This window comes from Penaeus vannamei, chromosome 12, assembly GCF_042767895.1.
Source record: "Penaeus vannamei isolate JL-2024 chromosome 12, ASM4276789v1, whole genome shotgun sequence".
NCBI classification, from domain to species: Eukaryota; Metazoa; Arthropoda; class Malacostraca; order Decapoda; family Penaeidae; genus Penaeus; species Penaeus vannamei.
Window position 1 is genome coordinate 4934481 of NC_091560.1, and position 19753 is coordinate 4954233.

At 39.0% G+C, this 19753-nt stretch overlaps 1 protein-coding gene across 1 annotated transcript in view; it reads left to right on the forward strand.

Annotated features, from left to right (window-relative positions):
- Positions 1–19753, forward strand: part of LOC113802260 (dynein axonemal heavy chain 7) — an 82179-nt gene that overhangs the window by 5297 nt on the left and 57129 nt on the right. The window contains exons 7-20 of the mRNA XM_070127602.1: positions 463–667; positions 1169–1342; positions 1704–1962; positions 2616–2781; positions 3050–3154; positions 3489–3645; positions 4605–4709; positions 4957–5100; positions 5633–5752; positions 6152–6285; positions 14899–15174; positions 15655–15807; positions 16982–17094; positions 19445–19509. Coding sequence (XP_069983703.1) covers positions 463–667; positions 1169–1342; positions 1704–1962; positions 2616–2781; positions 3050–3154; positions 3489–3645; positions 4605–4709; positions 4957–5100; positions 5633–5752; positions 6152–6285; positions 14899–15174; positions 15655–15807; positions 16982–17094; positions 19445–19509 — 2176 coding nt within the window. The remainder of the gene's footprint in view (positions 1–462; positions 668–1168; positions 1343–1703; positions 1963–2615; positions 2782–3049; positions 3155–3488; positions 3646–4604; positions 4710–4956; positions 5101–5632; positions 5753–6151; positions 6286–14898; positions 15175–15654; positions 15808–16981; positions 17095–19444; positions 19510–19753) is intronic.

A 19753-nucleotide genomic window follows, 5' to 3' on the forward strand; every position in this document is an offset into this window, starting at 1 on the left:
CCGTCGCACAGACCAATGCAAACCTCTCCCCAATATTATTACATCTCATTAAATTAATTATCGAAGAAAATAACGAAGGGACGAGCACAATGACCCATGGATATGTTTTTTTTTTTTTTTTTTTTTGCATTTTTTTTTTTTTTTTTTTTTTTTTTTTTTTTTTTTTTTTTTTTTTTTTTTTTGCTTCTACGTCTTGAGGATCTACCTCACAGTGGCGCGGAAAAGCCTCCGATATATTCGCGTTTCCCTGTTCTTCCCTTCGTTCCATTATCTAACAGTATATTCAACATCAATCTTACAAGTCACATGATTCGTCAGCCACAGCAATCTCCAAACAATCTTACAATTTTGACATACATTTCACCACCTCCTCGACTCATCATCCACAACGCCCACCCTCTAATAACGTCAAACCACACGAAACAACAACAATAACCACACCACACCCACCTCGACCCCCAGGGGCATGGGCAGCGGCGAGGGCGTGGAACTGACGGTCCTGATCACGCGGTGGCGGGCGGCGGCGAGGTCTGGGCGAGCGAGGCTTCGAAGCTCCTGGTTCACTGAGTCGCTCTCGGCCATCAGGGAAGCCGCCCTCGCCACCAACCTCTCTCCCTCGCGGCGCCTGACGGTCATGCACGCCTTCAACAACCTCCTGGCGTCGAAGGTAAGGTGTCGGTGGGCGGGGAGGAGGGGGTATGAACACGGAAAAAGGTGTGGGTGAGATTGAATCATGTTTTCAAAGCGAGAGAGTAAGGTTTGTTTCAGTTAAATGTGATTTGGATTGTAACTGGGTTAGGATATACAACGATAATTATTTTTTTTTTCTTAATATATTCAATCTTATTCATTTCTTTGCTACAAAGCGGTTGCAGGAGTACGCAGACTTGTTTTGGTTTGAGTTTCTCCGGGATATATATATATATATATATATATATATATATATATATATATATATATATATATATATATATTAACGTGTGTGTGTGTCTGCGTTATTTTCAAACTAGACTATTGATTGAATAAAGAGAAAGAAGGGGAAAAAAATGTTTGTAAATCCTAAATAACTCGGGAGGCAAAGTGAGTGGAGCATGGGAATTGCTTGTTATTTTCTAAGTAAAATAAAAATAAAATATAAATCGAAAATAACTCTTCGACCTATTGACAGCTCCAAGAAGTGCTGATCCGAAGTGTCGAGGACGTGCTGAAGTGGCTGGGGAGCGAGGAGGAGCCGTGGGTCGGGCCTCGACTCAAGCTCTACCTCGGGCTGGAGGACAACGAGGTGTGTCTCCGCCCAGACGAGTCGGAGCTTTACTCGGCCTTCACGGATCTTTTCAAGGAGGTACAACACGACTCATCCAGGGGGATTCAGATGTTTTGTTTATTATTATAATTTTTTAAAGTATAAACCGTGTTGATCGCGACCTATGTAGAAGAAGTATGAATGAAAATGAATATCTTATCACAAGGAAAGAGAGCGGTTTCGATATCAGATATATTACATATTTGATATATCTATGATGCAGATATAATCGAAGCTGGTCTAATACATTTCATGCACAGTAAAGATAAAGTATTAATTCTCCTCCATACTTTTTCTACATGTCACGAGGATCATGCATTTCCATATATACATAACCGACTGCATGAAATAAAAGAGAAAAGAGAGAAAAACTCGAATCTCCTCCGTCTGTGCCCTCCAGTTCGACGAGTGTGTGCAGCTCTACCGCGGGACGTGGGACGAGCCTCGGCCGCCGAAGGTCCCGAAGTGGAGGCAGCGAGCCGCGACGATGGGTCCTCCGGGAGAGGAGGACGTGGCTCCTCCGCTCAGGCCGCTGGAGCCGCGACGAGAGACGCTGGTCGTCACGCTGTCGGAGCCGCAGTGGGACAGCTTCCGGTCTTGCCTCAGCGCCAACATCAGGAGGCGATTCGAGAAGGCCGGCGAGTTCCTCACGCAGATCGGTAACTCTGGCGGCGGTTTGGGTAGTTTGTGTGCGTCATTTGAAATATGTGCGTTTGGGAAGGGGATGTGCGGGGGCGTGTTGTTCCGGGTGAGGCCAAGAAGCTCTAGGTTAACCGTGAAGCAACAAAGGCAGCAATTCTTTAGCCGTTTCTGCTTTATTTCGCCACATCGACATCAAACGGCACGTGGAATACGCGGAAATGGTGCCATTAGAAGGTTCGAAGCAGAGTCATTAGCAAGGTACTTTTAAAAGAACCCAAGGACAGCACTCGAAGAACAGATGGCAAATTAAAATGTAGAATTTACTTAGAGGAGGCAATCTGAGTGAGCTGTGCTTTGGACAGTTGTTAACTTCCATTGGGCTTTAAAGTAATTTGGTTTTAGGGTTTCGACTGCATTTTTCTATATATAGAGAGAGGGAGAGAGATAGGTATTATTATTATTATTATTATTATTATTATTATTATATATATATATTTTTTTTTTTTTTTTTTTTTTAAGACGTCGACTAAGTAGAGATAGAAAGAGGTAATACTTACTACAGATATTACGAATAAAGTTGTTGTTTTTTTAAGTACGGGTCAAGGATTCCCTGCATGGCTAAAGTATGCTTAGCAAGGCAGATTCACACGCCATCACAACCTTCTCACAGCCACGGAATGGGCGCCGGTGCTGCAAGGGAGCGTGAGGCAGGAGGTGGACGCGTTTCTGCAGCAGGACGCGCAGCTGGAGGAGTATGCGGGGCAGGTGCACCACTACTCCTCTTACGTGGAACAGGCCAGCCACGTGCCCACTTCTGCCATGCTCTTTGTCTTCAGGTGATTTTTGACGTAGGATTTTTGTTTTGAGAAAAATGGCGTTTGGTGATTGATTGACTTATTTACTCGTGTGTGTAGATATTAAAGATGGTGATACATTTTGGTGTAACTTTAAATCTTTTACTAAATTCGTTTAATTCCACTTGGCATAGACTTCCATAAATAAAAATGACATTATTATCTATCATAAATTCTTATTATAAGGAATGCGCTGTCTGAACGAACAAGTAGCCTCTTATTTTATTCCTCATGACCTTCCCTTCTGCAGACTGGAGTACAAGTTCCTCCGGCAGAGCCTCTTGTCCGTGACCTCGACCTTCGTGTCCGTTCTCAAGGACAGACTCATTGCTGACCACCGCGAGACGACACAAAGGTGAGCTAAAAATCGTTGGAGCTGATAAGTAAACCTACTTGCGGGGATAGTGGCGTAAATTTAGAGTAAATGCATTATTTATTATAACTTTGATTTAGTTAAATTGATGAATTACTTGTTTTCCACGTCGATTACTTAAAACAATTTACTGTACCTAAAACAATAATTAGGAATGAGTAAATTAAACATGCATTAATTCGTTTTCCATATGGGTAAACTTAAGCAATTTATTTTTTTCTGAGAACAATTAATAACGAATAAATTAATCCTGTTTGGAATGGCTTTCCCCGTCGTCGATTCCCTAAAACCAGCGTCTTTTGTTCTCTTTCCGAAGCCTGAATCAGCAGTTCGAGACGATTCACAAACGGATCCAAGTGACTCCGACTTCGACCGACGAACTCTTCAAGCTGATGGAATACGTGGAGGAAGTGAGGAGGATCACCATCCACCGCCTGATTGAGGAGGTGCAGGAGATGGTGGCCAGGCTCAAGGTGAGGAAGGGAGTTTGTGAGTATCATTATATATGTTATGTTATTTTATTTTATTTGCATTCTTATAATTCTCATCGTTTTCGTCGTCATCGTCATCATCATCGTCATCATCATCATCATCATCATCATCATCATCATCATCATCGTCATTTATCTGATCGTGCTAAGATTTTGATGAATATACCCAGGACTCTCCTCTTAATTTAACTTGTAATTAACTAATTCTAGCCTCACATAACGAAACACGACCTACAGTTCTGAATGAAACCTAAACTTGATTAGAGCTAGCAAATCAAACTTAAACCACGAACATAAACTAAACTTCAAAATTATATGTATTTTTTCGCTTATATTGAAGCTCCCTGAATGATGTTTATAAATTCATTTTGAAAAAAAAAATCGATTGCTGATTTGACTCCAAATCAAAATTTCTTATATATTTTTACTTATCAGTGATAACCATTGAAACCCTTTAATAAGTGATGAATTAATTGAAAAACCTCGATTGCAGGTGATTTTGGATGTGGTGCATCTGACTCCTATTCAAAATTACCAATATTTTAAGCATCTCAATTGTTTATATATATATATATATATATATATATATATATATATATATATATATATATATATATATATATATATATATATTTACTTATCAGTGACAACCAGTGAGGCCACTTGATAATAAGTGATGGATTCATAAAAAAAAAAAAAAAAAAATCGATTGCAGGTGATTTTGGATTTGGCGCATTTGAACAAAATTACTTATATTCTTTTCGAATCTCAGTTTCTTATATATATATATATATATATATATATATATATATATATATATATATTTTTTTTTTTTTTTTTTTTTTTTTTTTTTTTTTTTTTTTTTTTTTTTTTTTTTACTTATCAGTGCTAACCATTGATAATAAATGATGGATTAATTGAAAAAAAAAACTCGATTGCAGGTAATTTTAGATGTGGTGCATCTGACTCCAGACGACCTGAACACTACCGCTGCCGTTATAACGTGGCCTACCAAACTCAAGCCTGTTGTTGATCACGCGGTTGAGGTGAGTTTAGCAGCTGTAGATGAGATTATGGATAAATACGTGTATGGAAATTATCAGACATGTAAAAAGATTAAATCGCCTTAAATATGTCCCTAGATATGTGTGGAAATTGCCAGACATGTAAAAAATTGTGTCCTACCTACCGACGCCATTGTACTGACGCCATGCTATTCCTTTCAAAATCCTTGTAAAATAGCGATATTTCGATAACTAACCCACTACACTTCATTGCTCTTCACTTCAACAGTCTTTAGAGGACCTGAAACAAGAATTCGAAGAGACGCTGGTGGAGAGAGCGGGAGAAGTGTCCCACACCCTCGAAAGGATCCAGCAGTTCGTCACTGAGTTGGAGGAACTGTCCGACGTCGCGCATGTAAACAAATACATCCGGGTACGAGACTCTTCGGGATTCTAATGGACGAGATTGCTGTATTTTTTTTTTCTTTCCTTTTTTCTTTTTCTCCGTTTTAATGAAAAAAATGATAGTATGTCTTCTCTGTGGCAGGGGTCTTGGGAATGAGATGTTTATCTGTTATAATAGCTATAACAGATTACACAAAGGGAGGGAGGCAAATAATGGTATTGGTAAATGGGATAATTGCAGGGCGGTTTAAGCAGGGAAATTTCTTGCCTAAGTGATGATCGTAATAATAGTAATGATGATCATCAGTATCATTATAATTATTGTTGTTGTGTAGTTTATTATTACTAGTAGCAGTAGTAGCATTAACAATAGTTGTTATAAATAATTTTACAGTGGTAATCATGGTAATAATAGCATAATGATGATGATAAAAGTAGTAGTTGTAGACAACAAGGACATATGTAACAATTTGATGATAATTTCCCATTATTTCCAGTAAAGAAAATCCCAATTGTTTTTTCCCCCACAAATATATTTTTCGCATCATGTCCGTCTTCAGGAAGTGAGAAAACTCGAAGGGCGTCTGGAGAAGGTGAGCACCCTGGTGTCGTGGGTCAACCAGGAGGAAGCTCTCTTCAAATTCCAGCTCTCCTCTTTCCCTCTCCTGTCAGAGCTCAAGGTGCGTTTTATAATATTTATAATATGATTTTATAATATTTATAATCATTTTTCTTATTTATATAACTTGGATGTGATAAGCTATGCATTGTTTAATAATATGATTTTTGCTGGCTTAAAAAATGCTGTATCCCATCAAAACTTTTATATCTTACTAAAACGAAATATGAATAAAGCATTACATAATTACCGATACATTAGTGCAGTTAATATATCTCAATAAATAGAGAAATTATATTAGCTCGGTCAACACAGGGGAAAAAAACAACCAAACAAAAAACAACATGAAATCCTACACTGACCCAATTGACCCAACACACAAAAAACACACTGACCTTTGACCCGATATGGATAAAAAAAAAAGAAAAAAAGATCGAACCGCCCTTCTTCTACCCTCCAGGAGTGCCTCGTGCCCTACGACGAGCTCTTCACCCTGGTCATGAAGTGGCGGAAGTACGAGAAGCACTGGATGGATGGCGACTTCACGAGCCTCGACCCGGAATTCATCGACGTCGAGACCGAGGAGTTGGCGAGGTGAGGGGGAAAGGGGAGGGGGAGGTGGCGAGGAAGAGAGAATGAGGTGAATGAGGGATAGGGGATCGATAAGGTGATAAAATGGGAGGTGATAGAGATTGGGAGGTGAATGAATAGGTGAGAGTGATAGGGGATCGATAAGGAGAAAAAAGGGAGGTGATAGAGAATGGGAGGTAAATGAATAGTCGAGAGTGATAGGGGATCGGTAGGGTGATAAATAGGTGATAGGGAATGGGTAGGGGAGGTGAATGAATAGGTGGAAGGGAATGGGCAGAGTAGGTGAATGAATAGGTGGAAGGGAATGGGCAGAGTAGATGAACGGGCAGGGTAGGTACACGGACAGGTGGCAAGGAATGGGCAGGTGAGGTGGATGAACAGGTGACAGGGAATGGACAAGCGACGATTTAGGGCAAGGGAGGTGAATGGGCAGGTGATAAGAAATAGAGAGATAAGGTGAATGAATAGATGACAAGAGATGATCAGTGAAAAGTGACTGCTAGGAAATAGGCAAGGGAAAAGGCACACGAGTGACAGGAAGCAGATGAGTTAAATAAATCTACAATAATGAATTACCATATGAGTTGAGTGGCCCGCTAAGTGTATAAGGGACTAATCAAGTAAGAATTAATTAGCAACAGCGGTGACGGAGCAGAAGAGAGTGCATTAATTAGGGGAATTCTCTCTAGTGAGGGGAATCGGCTGGTATCAGAGAAATAGCCACGTGAGGGGAGTAGAGAGGGAATAACAGGAGTGAAAGGGCAATGACACTAAAGGGAAATGTCCAGGTGAGGGGATCGGACAGGTGGGAATAACATAGCGAAATGAGTTGAGTAATCATGGGTATAGAGTGAAGGGCAACGAAGTATGTATGTTGACGTTAGAGACGCGAGGGTAGAGTGGATGTGAGTGTATGAATATGGAGAGAAACTGACTTCTGATGAATTCCATAAATTATGCGGAATAAGTCAAATGATACTTATGAATAATAAAAGTGTAAAAGTTAAGTATATTAGTTAAATCGATAACTGAATAAGTGATGTGACCTTCACCAGAATTGCATTATATTTAATCAAAAATTCCTTACAGGTTATATGCCATTTCATGGAAAAGCGTCATTTTTATATCTTTCCTTGATAGTTATTCATTCTCATTTATATATTTTCTGATAATTGTCACGATCAACCACGAAAATTAGCTTACAGAAAGAAGTGACATGAGGGGATTGGACAAATATCAAGGTAAAGAGAGGGTTTTAGTCATTATATCATTATAACAAATACATTAGCACAGTCATTTATCAGAACAGGAAAAAAAAGTTTTCTAAAGGGCAAGACGGGAAGAGTAACCTATAACGAAACATTAAACATACAAAATGTTCAAGACGAAGATGCAGTTTTAGAAATGATCCGTTATTAATTATACCATTTGTATTTTATTAAGGAGAATAACTAACTGTTACTAATATACTCCTGTGTGATTATTTCAGGGCTAAATTCACTGTATAAGCAGAAAGTCTATGTTAAAGTCGCATTATTTAGCACATATCTGACATAAAATGTTCTCTAACACCCTAAATGATAGTAGAAATTAAAAGCATTTAGTAAAAATAATATCTATAATACACAAACATAATCATTGTCTATTAAACATAAATATTATATCAAACTATATTAAACGGAAACCATAACGATATCATATTCTGTTCTCTTTTGATGTTAAATATTTATGCAAAAAAATGTCAATGGGTCTTGAATAATAGACATCAGTCTGCTGTATGTAATTTTGTCTCGTCCAATATTTTTTTTTCGCAGAGTTACTCTATAAAATGTGCAAAAAAAGGAAAACTGGCAACTCACTCTGGGCTCTGTAGGACACCGATTCGCTGCGTCACCTTAAAGAACAAAGATAAACAAACAAATAAATACTAAAACATAAGCAGAAAAAATAAAAAATCATTAAGAAAATGAATATAACTTCTAAAAATGCAAAACTTGTGTAAATATTTGTATCAAGTGTCAGCTGATTACAATAATAAAGAGATATTTGTCGAATCAGATTGTTCCAGAGTTAGAGATCAGTTGCCAGTTTCTCCTTTCTCGAGATGAAACACTATTAATGTATACTCATGTATTATATATTGTATGAAGTCTCCGTACCACATGTGTAGCCTGTACAAAGTTAAGCTGTAGTTCCTTTTTTTGTTTTTGCTTCCCCGTGTCCTGCAGAGAGCGTACATCTCCCGACGCCACAGAGCGGTATTTTATTTTGTCTAGAATAGTTCCCGTTTTAATTCGCTTGTCCAATGGCGTTCCTTCTGGTTCCCGTTTTCTTTCGCCTGTCCATTGGTGTTCTTTCTGGTTCCCGTTTTCTTTCGCCTGTCCAGTGGTGTTCCTTCTGGTTCCCGTTTTCTTTCGCTTATCCTTTGATTTCCCTTCTGGTTCCCGTTTTCTTTCGCTTGTCCTTTGATTTCCCTTCTGGTTCCCGTTTTCTTTCGCTTGTCCTTTAATTTTCCTTCAGGTTCCCGTTTTCTTTCGCTTGTTCTTTAATTTTTCTTCAGGATCCCATTTTCTTTCGCTTGTCCTTTGATTTTCCTTCCGGTTCCCGTTTTCTTTTGCTTGTCCATTGATTTTCGATCTGGTTCCCGTTTTCTTTCGCTTGTCCATCGATTTTCCTTCTGGTTCCCGTTTTCTTTCACTTGTCCTTTGATTTTCATTCTGTTTCCCGTTTTCTTTCGCTTGTCCTTTGATTTTCCTTCTGGTTCCCGCTTTCTTTCGCTTGTCTATTGGTGTTTCTTCTGGTTCCCGTTTTCTTTCGCTTGTTTATTGGTGTTCCTTTTGGTTCCCGTTTTCTTTCGCTTGTCCTTTGATTTTCCTTCTGGTTCCCGTTTTCTTTCGCTTGTCCTTTGATTTTCCTTCTGGTTCCCGTTTTCTTTCGCTTGTCCATTGATTTTCCTTCTGGTTCCCGTTTTCTTTCGGTTATCCTTTGATTTTCCTTCTGGTCCCCGTTTTCTTTCTCTTGTCCATCGATTTTCCTTCTGGTTCCCGTTTTCTTTCGCTTGTCCTTTGATTTTCCTTCTGGTTCCCGTTTTCTTTCTCTTGTCCATCGATTTTCCTTCTGGTTCCCGTTTTCTTTCGCTTGTCCATTGATTTTCCTTCTGGTTCCCGTTTTCTTTCGCTTATCCTTTGATTTTCCTTCTGGTTCCCGTTTTCTTTCGCTTGTCCTTTGATTTCCCTTCTGGTTCCCGGTTTCTTTCGCTTGTCCTTTGATTTTCCTTCTGGTTCCCGTTTTCTTTCGCTTGTCCTTTGATTTTCCTTCTGGTTCCCGTTTTCTTTTGCTTGTCCATTGATTCTCCTTCTGGTTCCCGTTTTCTTTCGCTTGTCCTTTGATTTCCCTTCTGGTTCCCGTTTTCTTTTGCTTGTCCTTTGATTTCCCTTCTGGTTCCCGTTTTCTTTTGCTTGTCCTTTGATTTCCCTTCTGGTTCCCGTTTTCTTTCGCTTATCCATTGTTTTTCCTTCTGGTTCCCGTTTTCTTTCGCTTGTCCATTGATTTTCCTTCTGGTTCCCGTTTTCTTTCGCTTGTCCTTTGATTTCCTTCTGGTTCCCGTTTTCTTTCGCTTATCCTTTGATTTTCCTTCTGGTTCCCGTTTTCTTTCGCTTGTCCTTTGATTTTCCTTCTGATTCCCGTTTTCTTTTGCTTGTCCATTGATTTCCCTTCTGGTTCCCGTTTTCTTTCGCTTATCCTTTGATTTCCCTTCTGGTTCCCGTTTTCTTTCACTTGTCCTTTGATTTTCCTTCTGGTTCCCGTTTTCTTTCGCTTATCCTTTGATTTCCCTTCTGGTTCCCGTTTTCTTTCGCTTGTCCTTTGATTTTTCTTCTGGTTCCCGTTTTCTTTCGCTTGTCCTTTGATTTCCCTTCTGATTCCCGTTTTCTTTCGCGTGTCCTTTGATTTTCCTTCTTGTTCCCGTTTTCTTTCGCTTGTCCATTGATTTTCCTTCTGGTTCCCGTTTTCTTTCGCTTGTCCTTTGATTTTCCTTCTGGTTTCCGTTTTCTTTCGCTTGTCCTTTGATTTTCCTTCTGGTTCCCGTTTTCTTTCGCTTGTCCTTTGATTTTCCTTCTGGTTCCCGTTTTCTTTCGCTTGTCCTTTGATTTCCCTTCTGGTTCCCGTTTTCTTTCGCTTGTCCTTTGATTTTCCTTCCGGTTCCCGTTTTCTTTCGCTCGTCCCTTGATTTCCCCTCTGGTTCCCGTTTTCTTTCGCTTGTCCTTTTGATTTTCCTTCTGGTTCCCGTTTTCTTTCGCTTGTCCTTTGGTTTTCCTTCTGGTTCCCGTTTTCTTTCTCTTGTCCTTTGATTTCCCTTCTGGTCCCGTTTTCTTTCGCTTGTCTACTGATTTTCCTTCTATTTCCCGTTTTCTTTCGCTTGTCCATCGATTTTCCTTCTGGTTCCCGTTTTCTTTCGCTTGTCCTTTGATTTTCCTTCTATTTCCCGTTTTCTTTCGCTTGTCCTTTGATTTTCCTTCTATTTCCCGTTTTCTTTCGCCTGTCCATTAGTGTTCTTTCTGGTTCCCGTTTTCTTTCGCTTGTCCTTTGATTTCCCTTCTGGTTCCCGTTTTCTTTCGCTTGTCCTTTGATTTTCCTTCTGGTTCCCGTTTTCTCTCTGGCATGCCATCGAGTTCGCTTTCCTGTCGGCTGCTGGATTCAAGACCTTTTTTGGAAGTTCTTGGTGCTGCGTTCATGATTTTCGTTTCTTCATTATTATTGTTGTTGTTGCTATCATTGTTATTATTATTGTTTTCATTATTGTTGGTGTTATTTTCATTATTATTGTTGTTGTTGTTGATAGCTTTTATTATTATTATGATGATTATTATTATTATTATCATCATCATCATTATTATCTTTGGTATAAATTTTCACTATCATCATCATCAGCAGCAGCAATATTGAAAAAATCATTATCATCGTCATCATTATAATCAGTATCATTAAGATTTTTTTTTTTTTTTTGTATTATTGCCTTAATTGTTCTTATTGTCATTAATACCATAATTCTTATTATGCAATTGTTACCAATATCATTGCTCTTTTATCATTCTTATTATTATCGTTATTTTTTGTTTTTTTAATTATAATCGTTATCACTTTTATTACTATTATTCAAGTTGTTATTACTATTCAATTATCTAGGTTTATCGGCGATGCAATCTGCTTTCGAAATGATTAATTGCTTGCGAATATGGTGTCTGGCTTGAAGTGAAAAAAATAGCAAAATTGGGTTTTCGTTTCCACTTTTTTCAAACAAAATATAATTTTCTTTTTATCTTTAATAGAGGAAATCACTTGAACCCGTCCCCGTTTTTGTGGAATTGTTCATTGGTGTTCCTTCTGGTTCCCGTTTTCTTTCGCTTGTCCTTTGACTTTCCTTCTGGTTCCCGTTTTCTTTCGCTTGCCTTTTGATTTTCCTTCTGGATCCCGTTTTCTTTCGCTTGTCCATTGATTTTCCTTCTGGTTCCCGTTTTCTTTCGCTTGCCCTTTGATTTTCCTTCTGGTTCCCGTTTTCTTTCGCTTGTCCTTTGACTTTCCTTCTGGTTCCCGTTTTCTTTCTCTTGTCCTTTGATTTTCCTTCTGGTTCCTGTTTTCTTTCGCTTGTCCTTTGATTTCCCTTCTGGTTCCCGTTTTCTTTCGCTTGTCCTTTGATTTCCCTTCTGGTTCCCGTTTTCTTTCTCTTGTCCTTTGATTTCCCTTCTGGTCCCGTTTTCTTTCGCTTGTCCTTTGATTTTCCTTCTGGTTCCCGTTTTCTTTCGCTTGTCCTTTGATTTCCCTTCTGGTTCCCGTTTTCTTTCTCTTGTCCTTTGATTTCCCTTCTGGTCCCGTTTTCTTTCTCTTGTCCTTTGATTTCCCTTCTGGTCCCGTTTTCTTTCGCTTGTCTACTGATTTTCCTTCTATTTCCCGTTTTCTTTCGCTTGTCCATCGATTTTCCTTCTGGTTCCCGTTTTCTTTCGCTTGTCCTTTGATTTTCCTTCTATTTCCCGTTTTCTTTCGCTTGTCCTTTGATTTTCCTTCTATTTCCCGTTTTCTTTCGCCTGTCCATTAGTGTTCTTTCTGGTTCCCGTTTTCTTTCGCTTGTCCTTTGATTTCCCTTCTGGTTCCCGTTTTCTTTCGCTTGTCCTTATATTTTCCTTCTGGTTCCCGTTTTCTCTCTGGCATGCCATCGAGTTCGCTTTCCTGTCGGCTGCTGGATTCAAGACCTTTTTTGGAAGTTCTTGGTGCTGCGTTCATGATTTTCGTTTCTTCATTATTATTGTTGTTGTTGCTATCATTGTTATTATTATTTTCATTATTGTTGGTGTTATTTTCATTATTATTATAATTGTTGTTGTTGATAGCTTTTATTATTATTATGATTATTATTATTATTATAATCATCATCATTATCAACTTTAGTATAATTATCACTATCATCATCAGCAGCAGCAGCAATAATAAAAAAAAAAATTAACATCGTCATCATAATCAGTATCATTAAGATTTTTTTATTATTATTATTATTGCCTTAATTGCTCTTATTGTCATTAATACCATAATTCTTATTATGCAATTGTTAACAACATTATTTTTTTATTATTATTGTTATTATCGTTATTTTTTTATTAAATTATAATCGTTATCACTTTTATTACTATTATTCAAGTTGTTATTACTATTCAATTATCTAGATTTATCGGCGATGCAATCTGCTTTCGAAATGATTAATTGCTTGCGAATATGGTGTCTGGCTTGAAGTGAAAAAAATAACAAAATTGGGTTTTCCACTTTTTTAAACAAAAAATAATTCTCTTTTTATCTTTAATAGAGGAAATCACTTGAATCCATCCTCGTTTTTGTGGAATTGTTCACTGGTGTTCCTTTTGGTTCCCGTTTTCTTTCGCTTGTCTATTGGTGTTCCTTCTGGTTCCCGTTTTCTTTCACCTGTCTATTGGTGTTTCTTCTGGTTCCCGTTTTCTTTCGCTTGTCTATTGAAGTTTCTTCTAGTTCCCGTTTTCTTTCGCTTGTCTATTGGTGTTTCTTCTGGTTCCCGTTTTCTTTCGCTTGCCCTTTGATTTCCCTTCTGGTTCCCGATTTCTTTCGTTTGCCCTTTGATTTTCCTTCTGGTTCCCGTTTTCTTTCGATTGTCCTTTGATTTTCCTTCTGGTTCCCGTTTTCTTTCGCTTGTCTATTGGTGTTCCTTCTGGTTCCCGTTTTCTTTCGCTTGTCTATTGGTGTTCCTTCTGGTTCCCGTTTTCTTTCGCTTGTCTATTGGTGTTCCTTCTGGTTCCCGTTTTCTTTCGCTTGTCTATTGGTGTTCCTTCTGGTTCCCATTTTCTTTCGCTTGTCTATTGGTGTTCCTTCTGGTTCCCGTTTTCTTTCGCTTGTCCTTTGATTTTCCTTCTGGTTCCCGTTTTCTTTCGCTTGTCTATTGGTGTTCCTTCTGGTTCCCATTTTCTTTCGCTTGTCTATTGGTGTTCCTTCTGGTTCCCGTTTTCTTTCGCTTGTCCTTTGACTTTCCTTCTGGTTCCCGTTTTCTTTCGCTTATCCTTTGATTTTCCTTCTGGTTCCCGTTTTCTTTCGCTTGTACATTGATTTTCCTTCTGGTTCCCGTTTTCTTTCGTTTGTCCTTTGATTTTCCTTCTGGTTCCCGTTTTCTTTCGCTTGTCCAATGGTGTTTCTTTTGGTTCCCGTTTTCTTTCGCTTGATAATTGTTGCTTCTTCTGGTTCCCGTTTTCTTTCGCTTGTCTATTGGTGTTCCTTCTGTTTCCCGTTTTCTTTCGCTTGTCCATCGATTTTCCTTCTGGTTCCTGTTTTCTTTCGCTTGTCCATTGATTTTCATTCTGGTTCCCGTTTTCTTTCACTTATCTAATGGTGTTCCTTCTGGTTCCCGTTTTCTTTCGCTTGATAATTGTTGTTTCTTCTGGTTCCCGTTTTCTTTCGCTTGTCCTTTGATTTTCCTTATGTTCTTTTGTCCATCGATTTTGCTCTTGTTCCCTTGCCTTTGTTCATTGTTCTGAGAGACCTTCTGCCGAGAGCTATCTACTTGTCTTGATAGACTGTTGCATATTTTCCCTTGTGCTTCTCATTCTAATCTTGTCTTTAAAGAATATATATTTTTCTAAATTCTGGTATAATTATCTGTTAATATTTTCGTTTAATTGTCTATTGCGAAATAATTTTCCTTTGTTCATTTCTAAGACAGCTTTTCTTTTTCGTTTCTCTTTCTCCTTTTTTTTCTTCATTTTAAACAATATTCCGATATATAAAGATTGAAGCGTTGAATTTCTCCTAAAATGCTCCCTAAAATAAATTCCTCACGTGTTATGTTCTAAACGCTGATCCATAATGGCTTCCTATTTCTTACTCTTTTTCCTCCGCCTGATATTCCATAATTTTCCCCCTCGTAACCTTGTATATACTTCCATTATATTAAGTCATCTGCTGAGCCCGATCGATCGAGGACAATTGTATATATATGATGCACAATATCCTGTAGCCTGAATCTCATGCGACATTTCGGACACTCCCTGACCCCAGCCGCTTGTCCTCCTGCCTCGAACTGCTCCCTTATCGCCCCCTTATCGCCTCCAGGGAGCTGTTCCGCCTCCGGAAGGCCTTCAAGATGAAGTTCAAGCAGCAGGCGCTGGAGGGCGACCCGAGGAAGGCCCGCATGAACTTGGACGACCCTAATCCAGATAACCTGCCGGGGCCGCTAAGGGTGTGCGCGCTCGCCCTCAACCAGATCAAGGGCTTCAAGGAGCACCTGCCCCTCGTGTCCGTGCTGTGCAACAAGGGGCTGAGGGCCAGGCACTGGGAGAACCTCAACAAGGCGGCGGGATTCGACATCACGCCCAATGCTGGCACCAGGTGAGGGTGGGTGCGGGTGCGGGCGGGGTGCAGGGCAAGGGATGATGATTGTAAATATAGGTTTATTGAAATACAGAGATAAATGTAGAAAGTACAAATATAAACACACAAAAGCACAAATTTGCTCATGCTCGTTCCTATACGAAGCGTGTGCACACTATACACATGCACATATATGGATGTTCATATGCATACACCACCACGTACACATACGTAAGCTCATACATATACCAACAAAAGCACGCACATATACATACACATCTCGTTCATAAATACATCACTACCACCACCGCCAAGAAAACAAACGGACAAACACATACAAAGCTCCGAGAGAGACAACAAACCCATTGTTTAGACGTACAGCCGCCTCCCCTCACTACAGTACCACACAACACCTTTCGAAAGAGGATTCCCCCACTCATATCCCCCTCACATTCCCCTCCCTCCCTCCCTCCCTCCCTCCCTCTCTCCTCGTCCCAGCCTGCGGAAGGTGGTGCAGATGGACCTCGGAGGACTGCTGAAGGAGTTCGAGGTGGTGAGCAGCGGCGCCTCGAGGGAATACAACCTGGAATTATCGCTGGTCAACATGAAGGGCGCCTGGGAGTCAGCGCGGCTCTCCTTCGCCCAGAATCCGTGAGTGGATCAGGCGGCGATACGGTCGTTTCGTTGTGGATTCCTGTTTCGTGTTGTTGTATTTTTCGTTTGATTTTATTTATAATTATTGTTTTAGATGGATTTTTGTTGTGGATTCCTGTTTCGTTTTATTTTATTTTTCGTTTGCTTTCTTTGTTTAAATTTTATATCTATTGTTTTAGATGTATTTCCCTTCGTTGTGGATTCCTGTTTCGTTTTGTTGTTTTTTTCGTTTGCTTTCTTTGTTTTTGTTTATATCTATTGTTTTAGATTTATTTCCTTTCGTTGTGGATTCCTGTTTCGTTTTGTTGTTTTTCTCGTTTGCTTTTATTTATATTTATTGTTTTAGATGTATTTCCCTTCGTTGTGGATTCCTGTTTCGTTTTGTTGTATTTTTTTCGTTTGCTTTCTTTGATTTTGTTTATATTTATTGTTTTAGATTTATTTACCTTCGTTGTGGATTCCTGTTCCGTTTTGTTGTTTTTCTCGTTTGCTTTCTTTGCTTTTATTTATATCTATTGTTTTAGATGTATTTCCCTTCGTTGTGGATTCCTGTTTCGTTTTATTTTATTTTTCGTTTGCTTTCTTTGTTTAAATTTTATATCTATTGTTTTAGATTTATTTCCCTTCGTTGTGGATTCCTGTTTTTTTTTTTTTTTTTGTATTTTTCGTTTGCTTTCTTTGCTTTTGTTTATATTTATTGTTTTAGATGTATTTCCCTTCGTTGTGGATTCCTGTTTCGTTTGTTTGTTTTTTGTTTGCTTTCTTTGTTTTTGTTTATATTTATTGTTTTAGATGTATTTCCCTTCGTTGTGGATTCCTGTTTCGTTTTGTTGTATTTTTTCGTTTGCTTTCTTTGTTTTTATTTATATCTGTTGTTTTAGATATTTTTTTATTTTATTTTACCTGTTTTCTTTTATGTTTATTGATATAATACTTCTTGAAAACCTGTACGATTATGACTATTCTCCGAAACTTCCACTTTAGATGACAACTTTATAAAACTTCTATCTGTAAGTCAAGTCCTTACAACATACATTAATACGACATCCACAACCCCGTCCCTCCCAAAACGACAAAAAAAAATAGTGCTTGAAAGAACGTCCCTTCACGCGAACGCCTTCACAACCAAGCACAAAATCAGTAATTCTCGGCCCTTCACCCCCTCCTACAGGGACGTCGGCGTGCAGGTCCTCGCCGGGCTGGAGGAGGTGAGGGAGCTGGCGGAGGAGCACCTCATCACGACGCACACCATCAAAAATTCTCCCTTCGTTGGGCCCTTTGTAGGTAAGAAGGGGGGGGGGGGTGTCGATAAAATCATGAAGAAAAGGTGTGTATGTTCTTAAAAGGCAAAATTTGTGTGGGTGCAAGTATCTTATGAAGGTGGGGGTGGGGGGAGGGGGGCGAGCTCCTGTATTGTATTCAGACTGCGAGAGAATTTGAGTAAATTCTTAAAGAAAAGGTTTGTATATTCTTAAAAGGCAAAATTTGTGTGGGTGTAAGTATCTTATGAAGGTGGTGGTGGTGGTGGGGGGGGGGGAGCTCCTGTATTGGATTCAGACTCCGAGGGGATGTCGATAAAATCATGAAGAAAAGGTGTGTATGTTCTTAAAAGGCAAAATTTGTGTGGATGTAAATATCTTATGAAGGTGGGGGTGGGGGGAGGGGGGCGGGCTCCTGTATTGGATTCAGACTCCGAGGAATTTGAGTAAATTCTTAAAGAAAAGGTGTGTATGTTCTTGAAAGGCAAAATTTGTGTGGGTGTAAGTATCTGATGAAGGTGGGGGGGGGGGGGCGAGCTTCTGTTGTATTGGATTCAGACTCCGAGAGAATTTGAGTAAATTCTTAAAGAAAAGGTGTGTATGTTCTTGAAAGGCAAAATTTGTGTGGGTGTAAGTATCTGATGAAGGTGGGGGAGGGGGGGGGGGCGAGCTTCTGTTGTATTGGATTCAGACTCCGAGAGAATTTGAGTAAATTCTTAAAGAAAAGGTTTGTATGTTCTTAAAAGGCAAAATTTGTGTGGGTGTAAGTATCTTATGAAGGTGGGGGGGGGGGGGGGGGCGAGCTCCTGTATTGGACTCAGACTGCGAGAGGATGTCGATAAAATCATGAAGAAAAGGTGTGTATGTTCTTAAAAGGCAAAATTTGTGTGGATGTAAGTATCTTATGAAGGTGGGGGGGTGGGGGGGCGAGCTTCTTTTGGTTTGGATTCAGACTACGAGATAATTTCAGTAAATTCTTAAAGAAAATGTGTGTGTTTGAATAAAATTTTAATAAAATCATGAAGAAAAGGTGTGCATGTTCTTAAAAGGCAAAATTTGTTTGGATGTAAGTATCTGGTGTCAGCTGATTTGAATAATTAAAAGATGTTTGTCGAATCGGATTGCTCCAGAGTCTGGGGTGAGTTGCCAGTTCCTCCTTTCCTGAAATGAGACACCTTGGATTAATGTATACTCACGTGTATGTGTGTGTTTGTGTGTGTGTGTGTGTGTGTGTGTGTTTGTGTGTGTGTGTGTGTGTGTTTGTGTGTGTGTGTGTTCAGATGTAAGTACATGCGTTTCAGGATATGTGTGTAGAACCTTTCCGTACTATGTTATTATGCTTACAAATATATACGTACAGTTCCCACTGCAGTTCCTGATCCATTCCGGGTAAATGGTACATAAATATTATTACAGCTTTCGCTTTGTTTTACGCTGACGACCTACTTCGTAAAGGTTATATTCACATACAATTTTTTTCAAGTTTTGGAAAAGCGAGTGTGATATTGGCTAGTTTTTTTCACCAAGACTTTGTGTGAACTTTATATAAACAATGTAGAAAATATCTCATATAAGCAATACTGAAGATCCTGGATTGCTATACATCCTTGCAAGACATGACGTGGATTCACAGAGGCATTTCTTAACATGTTTGTGACAGGTTCTTCATTTTTGAGTGGGATCTTTTAGCGTTCACATACCAACTACCATCTGGCCAGTGACCCGTTATGTACAAAGAACAGAAATTATTAACGTGTTATGTACAAAGTATGTTATGTAACCCGCTATGTACAAAGAGCAGAAGTGCTTTTTTAACCCAGAAACTACGACATACTTCATATGATGAACAAAGTGTAACTGCGACTTTCATTACATGGTGCGAAAGCTATTTCTGAACTTGAAATGACGTTTGGCAACTCGGGCAACTTCACTACACCACCGCGCCTGAACTTAAGGGAAATTATGAGCGAATATTAAATTTTCCTGTACTTTCCATGCAAGCTTTCATTTCATAACAGGAAAAAAAACTTTTTTATGCCGACAATTGCTCTCCACGGTTGTGTGTGTGTGTGTGCGTGTGCGTGTGCGTGTGTGTGTGTGTGTGTGTGTGTGTGTGTGTGTGTGTGTGTGTGTGTGTGTGTGTGTGTATGTGTTTGTTTGTTATGCTTGTTTGTTTACTTAGGATGAAGTAAGGCAGGAACCCTATTGTACAGTTTATGAGCTACGGGTTGCCTCAGAACTTCTAGACGGGACTCTACCCATAAATACATAAAAAATACACACATTATGGATAGAAACATCATATATTGAAGTGAATGACCAACCGAATACACAAGGATAATACGATAGTCTCTTTCTAACCTCGCTCCCTGCAGATGACGTGAAAGTCTGGGAAGCAACATTGCGAATGGTACACGAAGCTCTCACAGTGTGGATGAAGGTACAGTGTTTATGTAAATTTCGTATAAAAATAATTACATAGGGATATTCAGGTTCATTTATGTATATCAAAAGCAAATTATCTTCTAATGAAAATAATTGAAAATAATATCTATACATAGGGAGATTCAAATCCATTTATGTATATCAAAAACACATTATCTTCTAATGAAAATAATTGAAGGGACGCAAATGATATGAAATTACAGAAATTTATAATAAAAAGATAATTAAAGGGACGCACA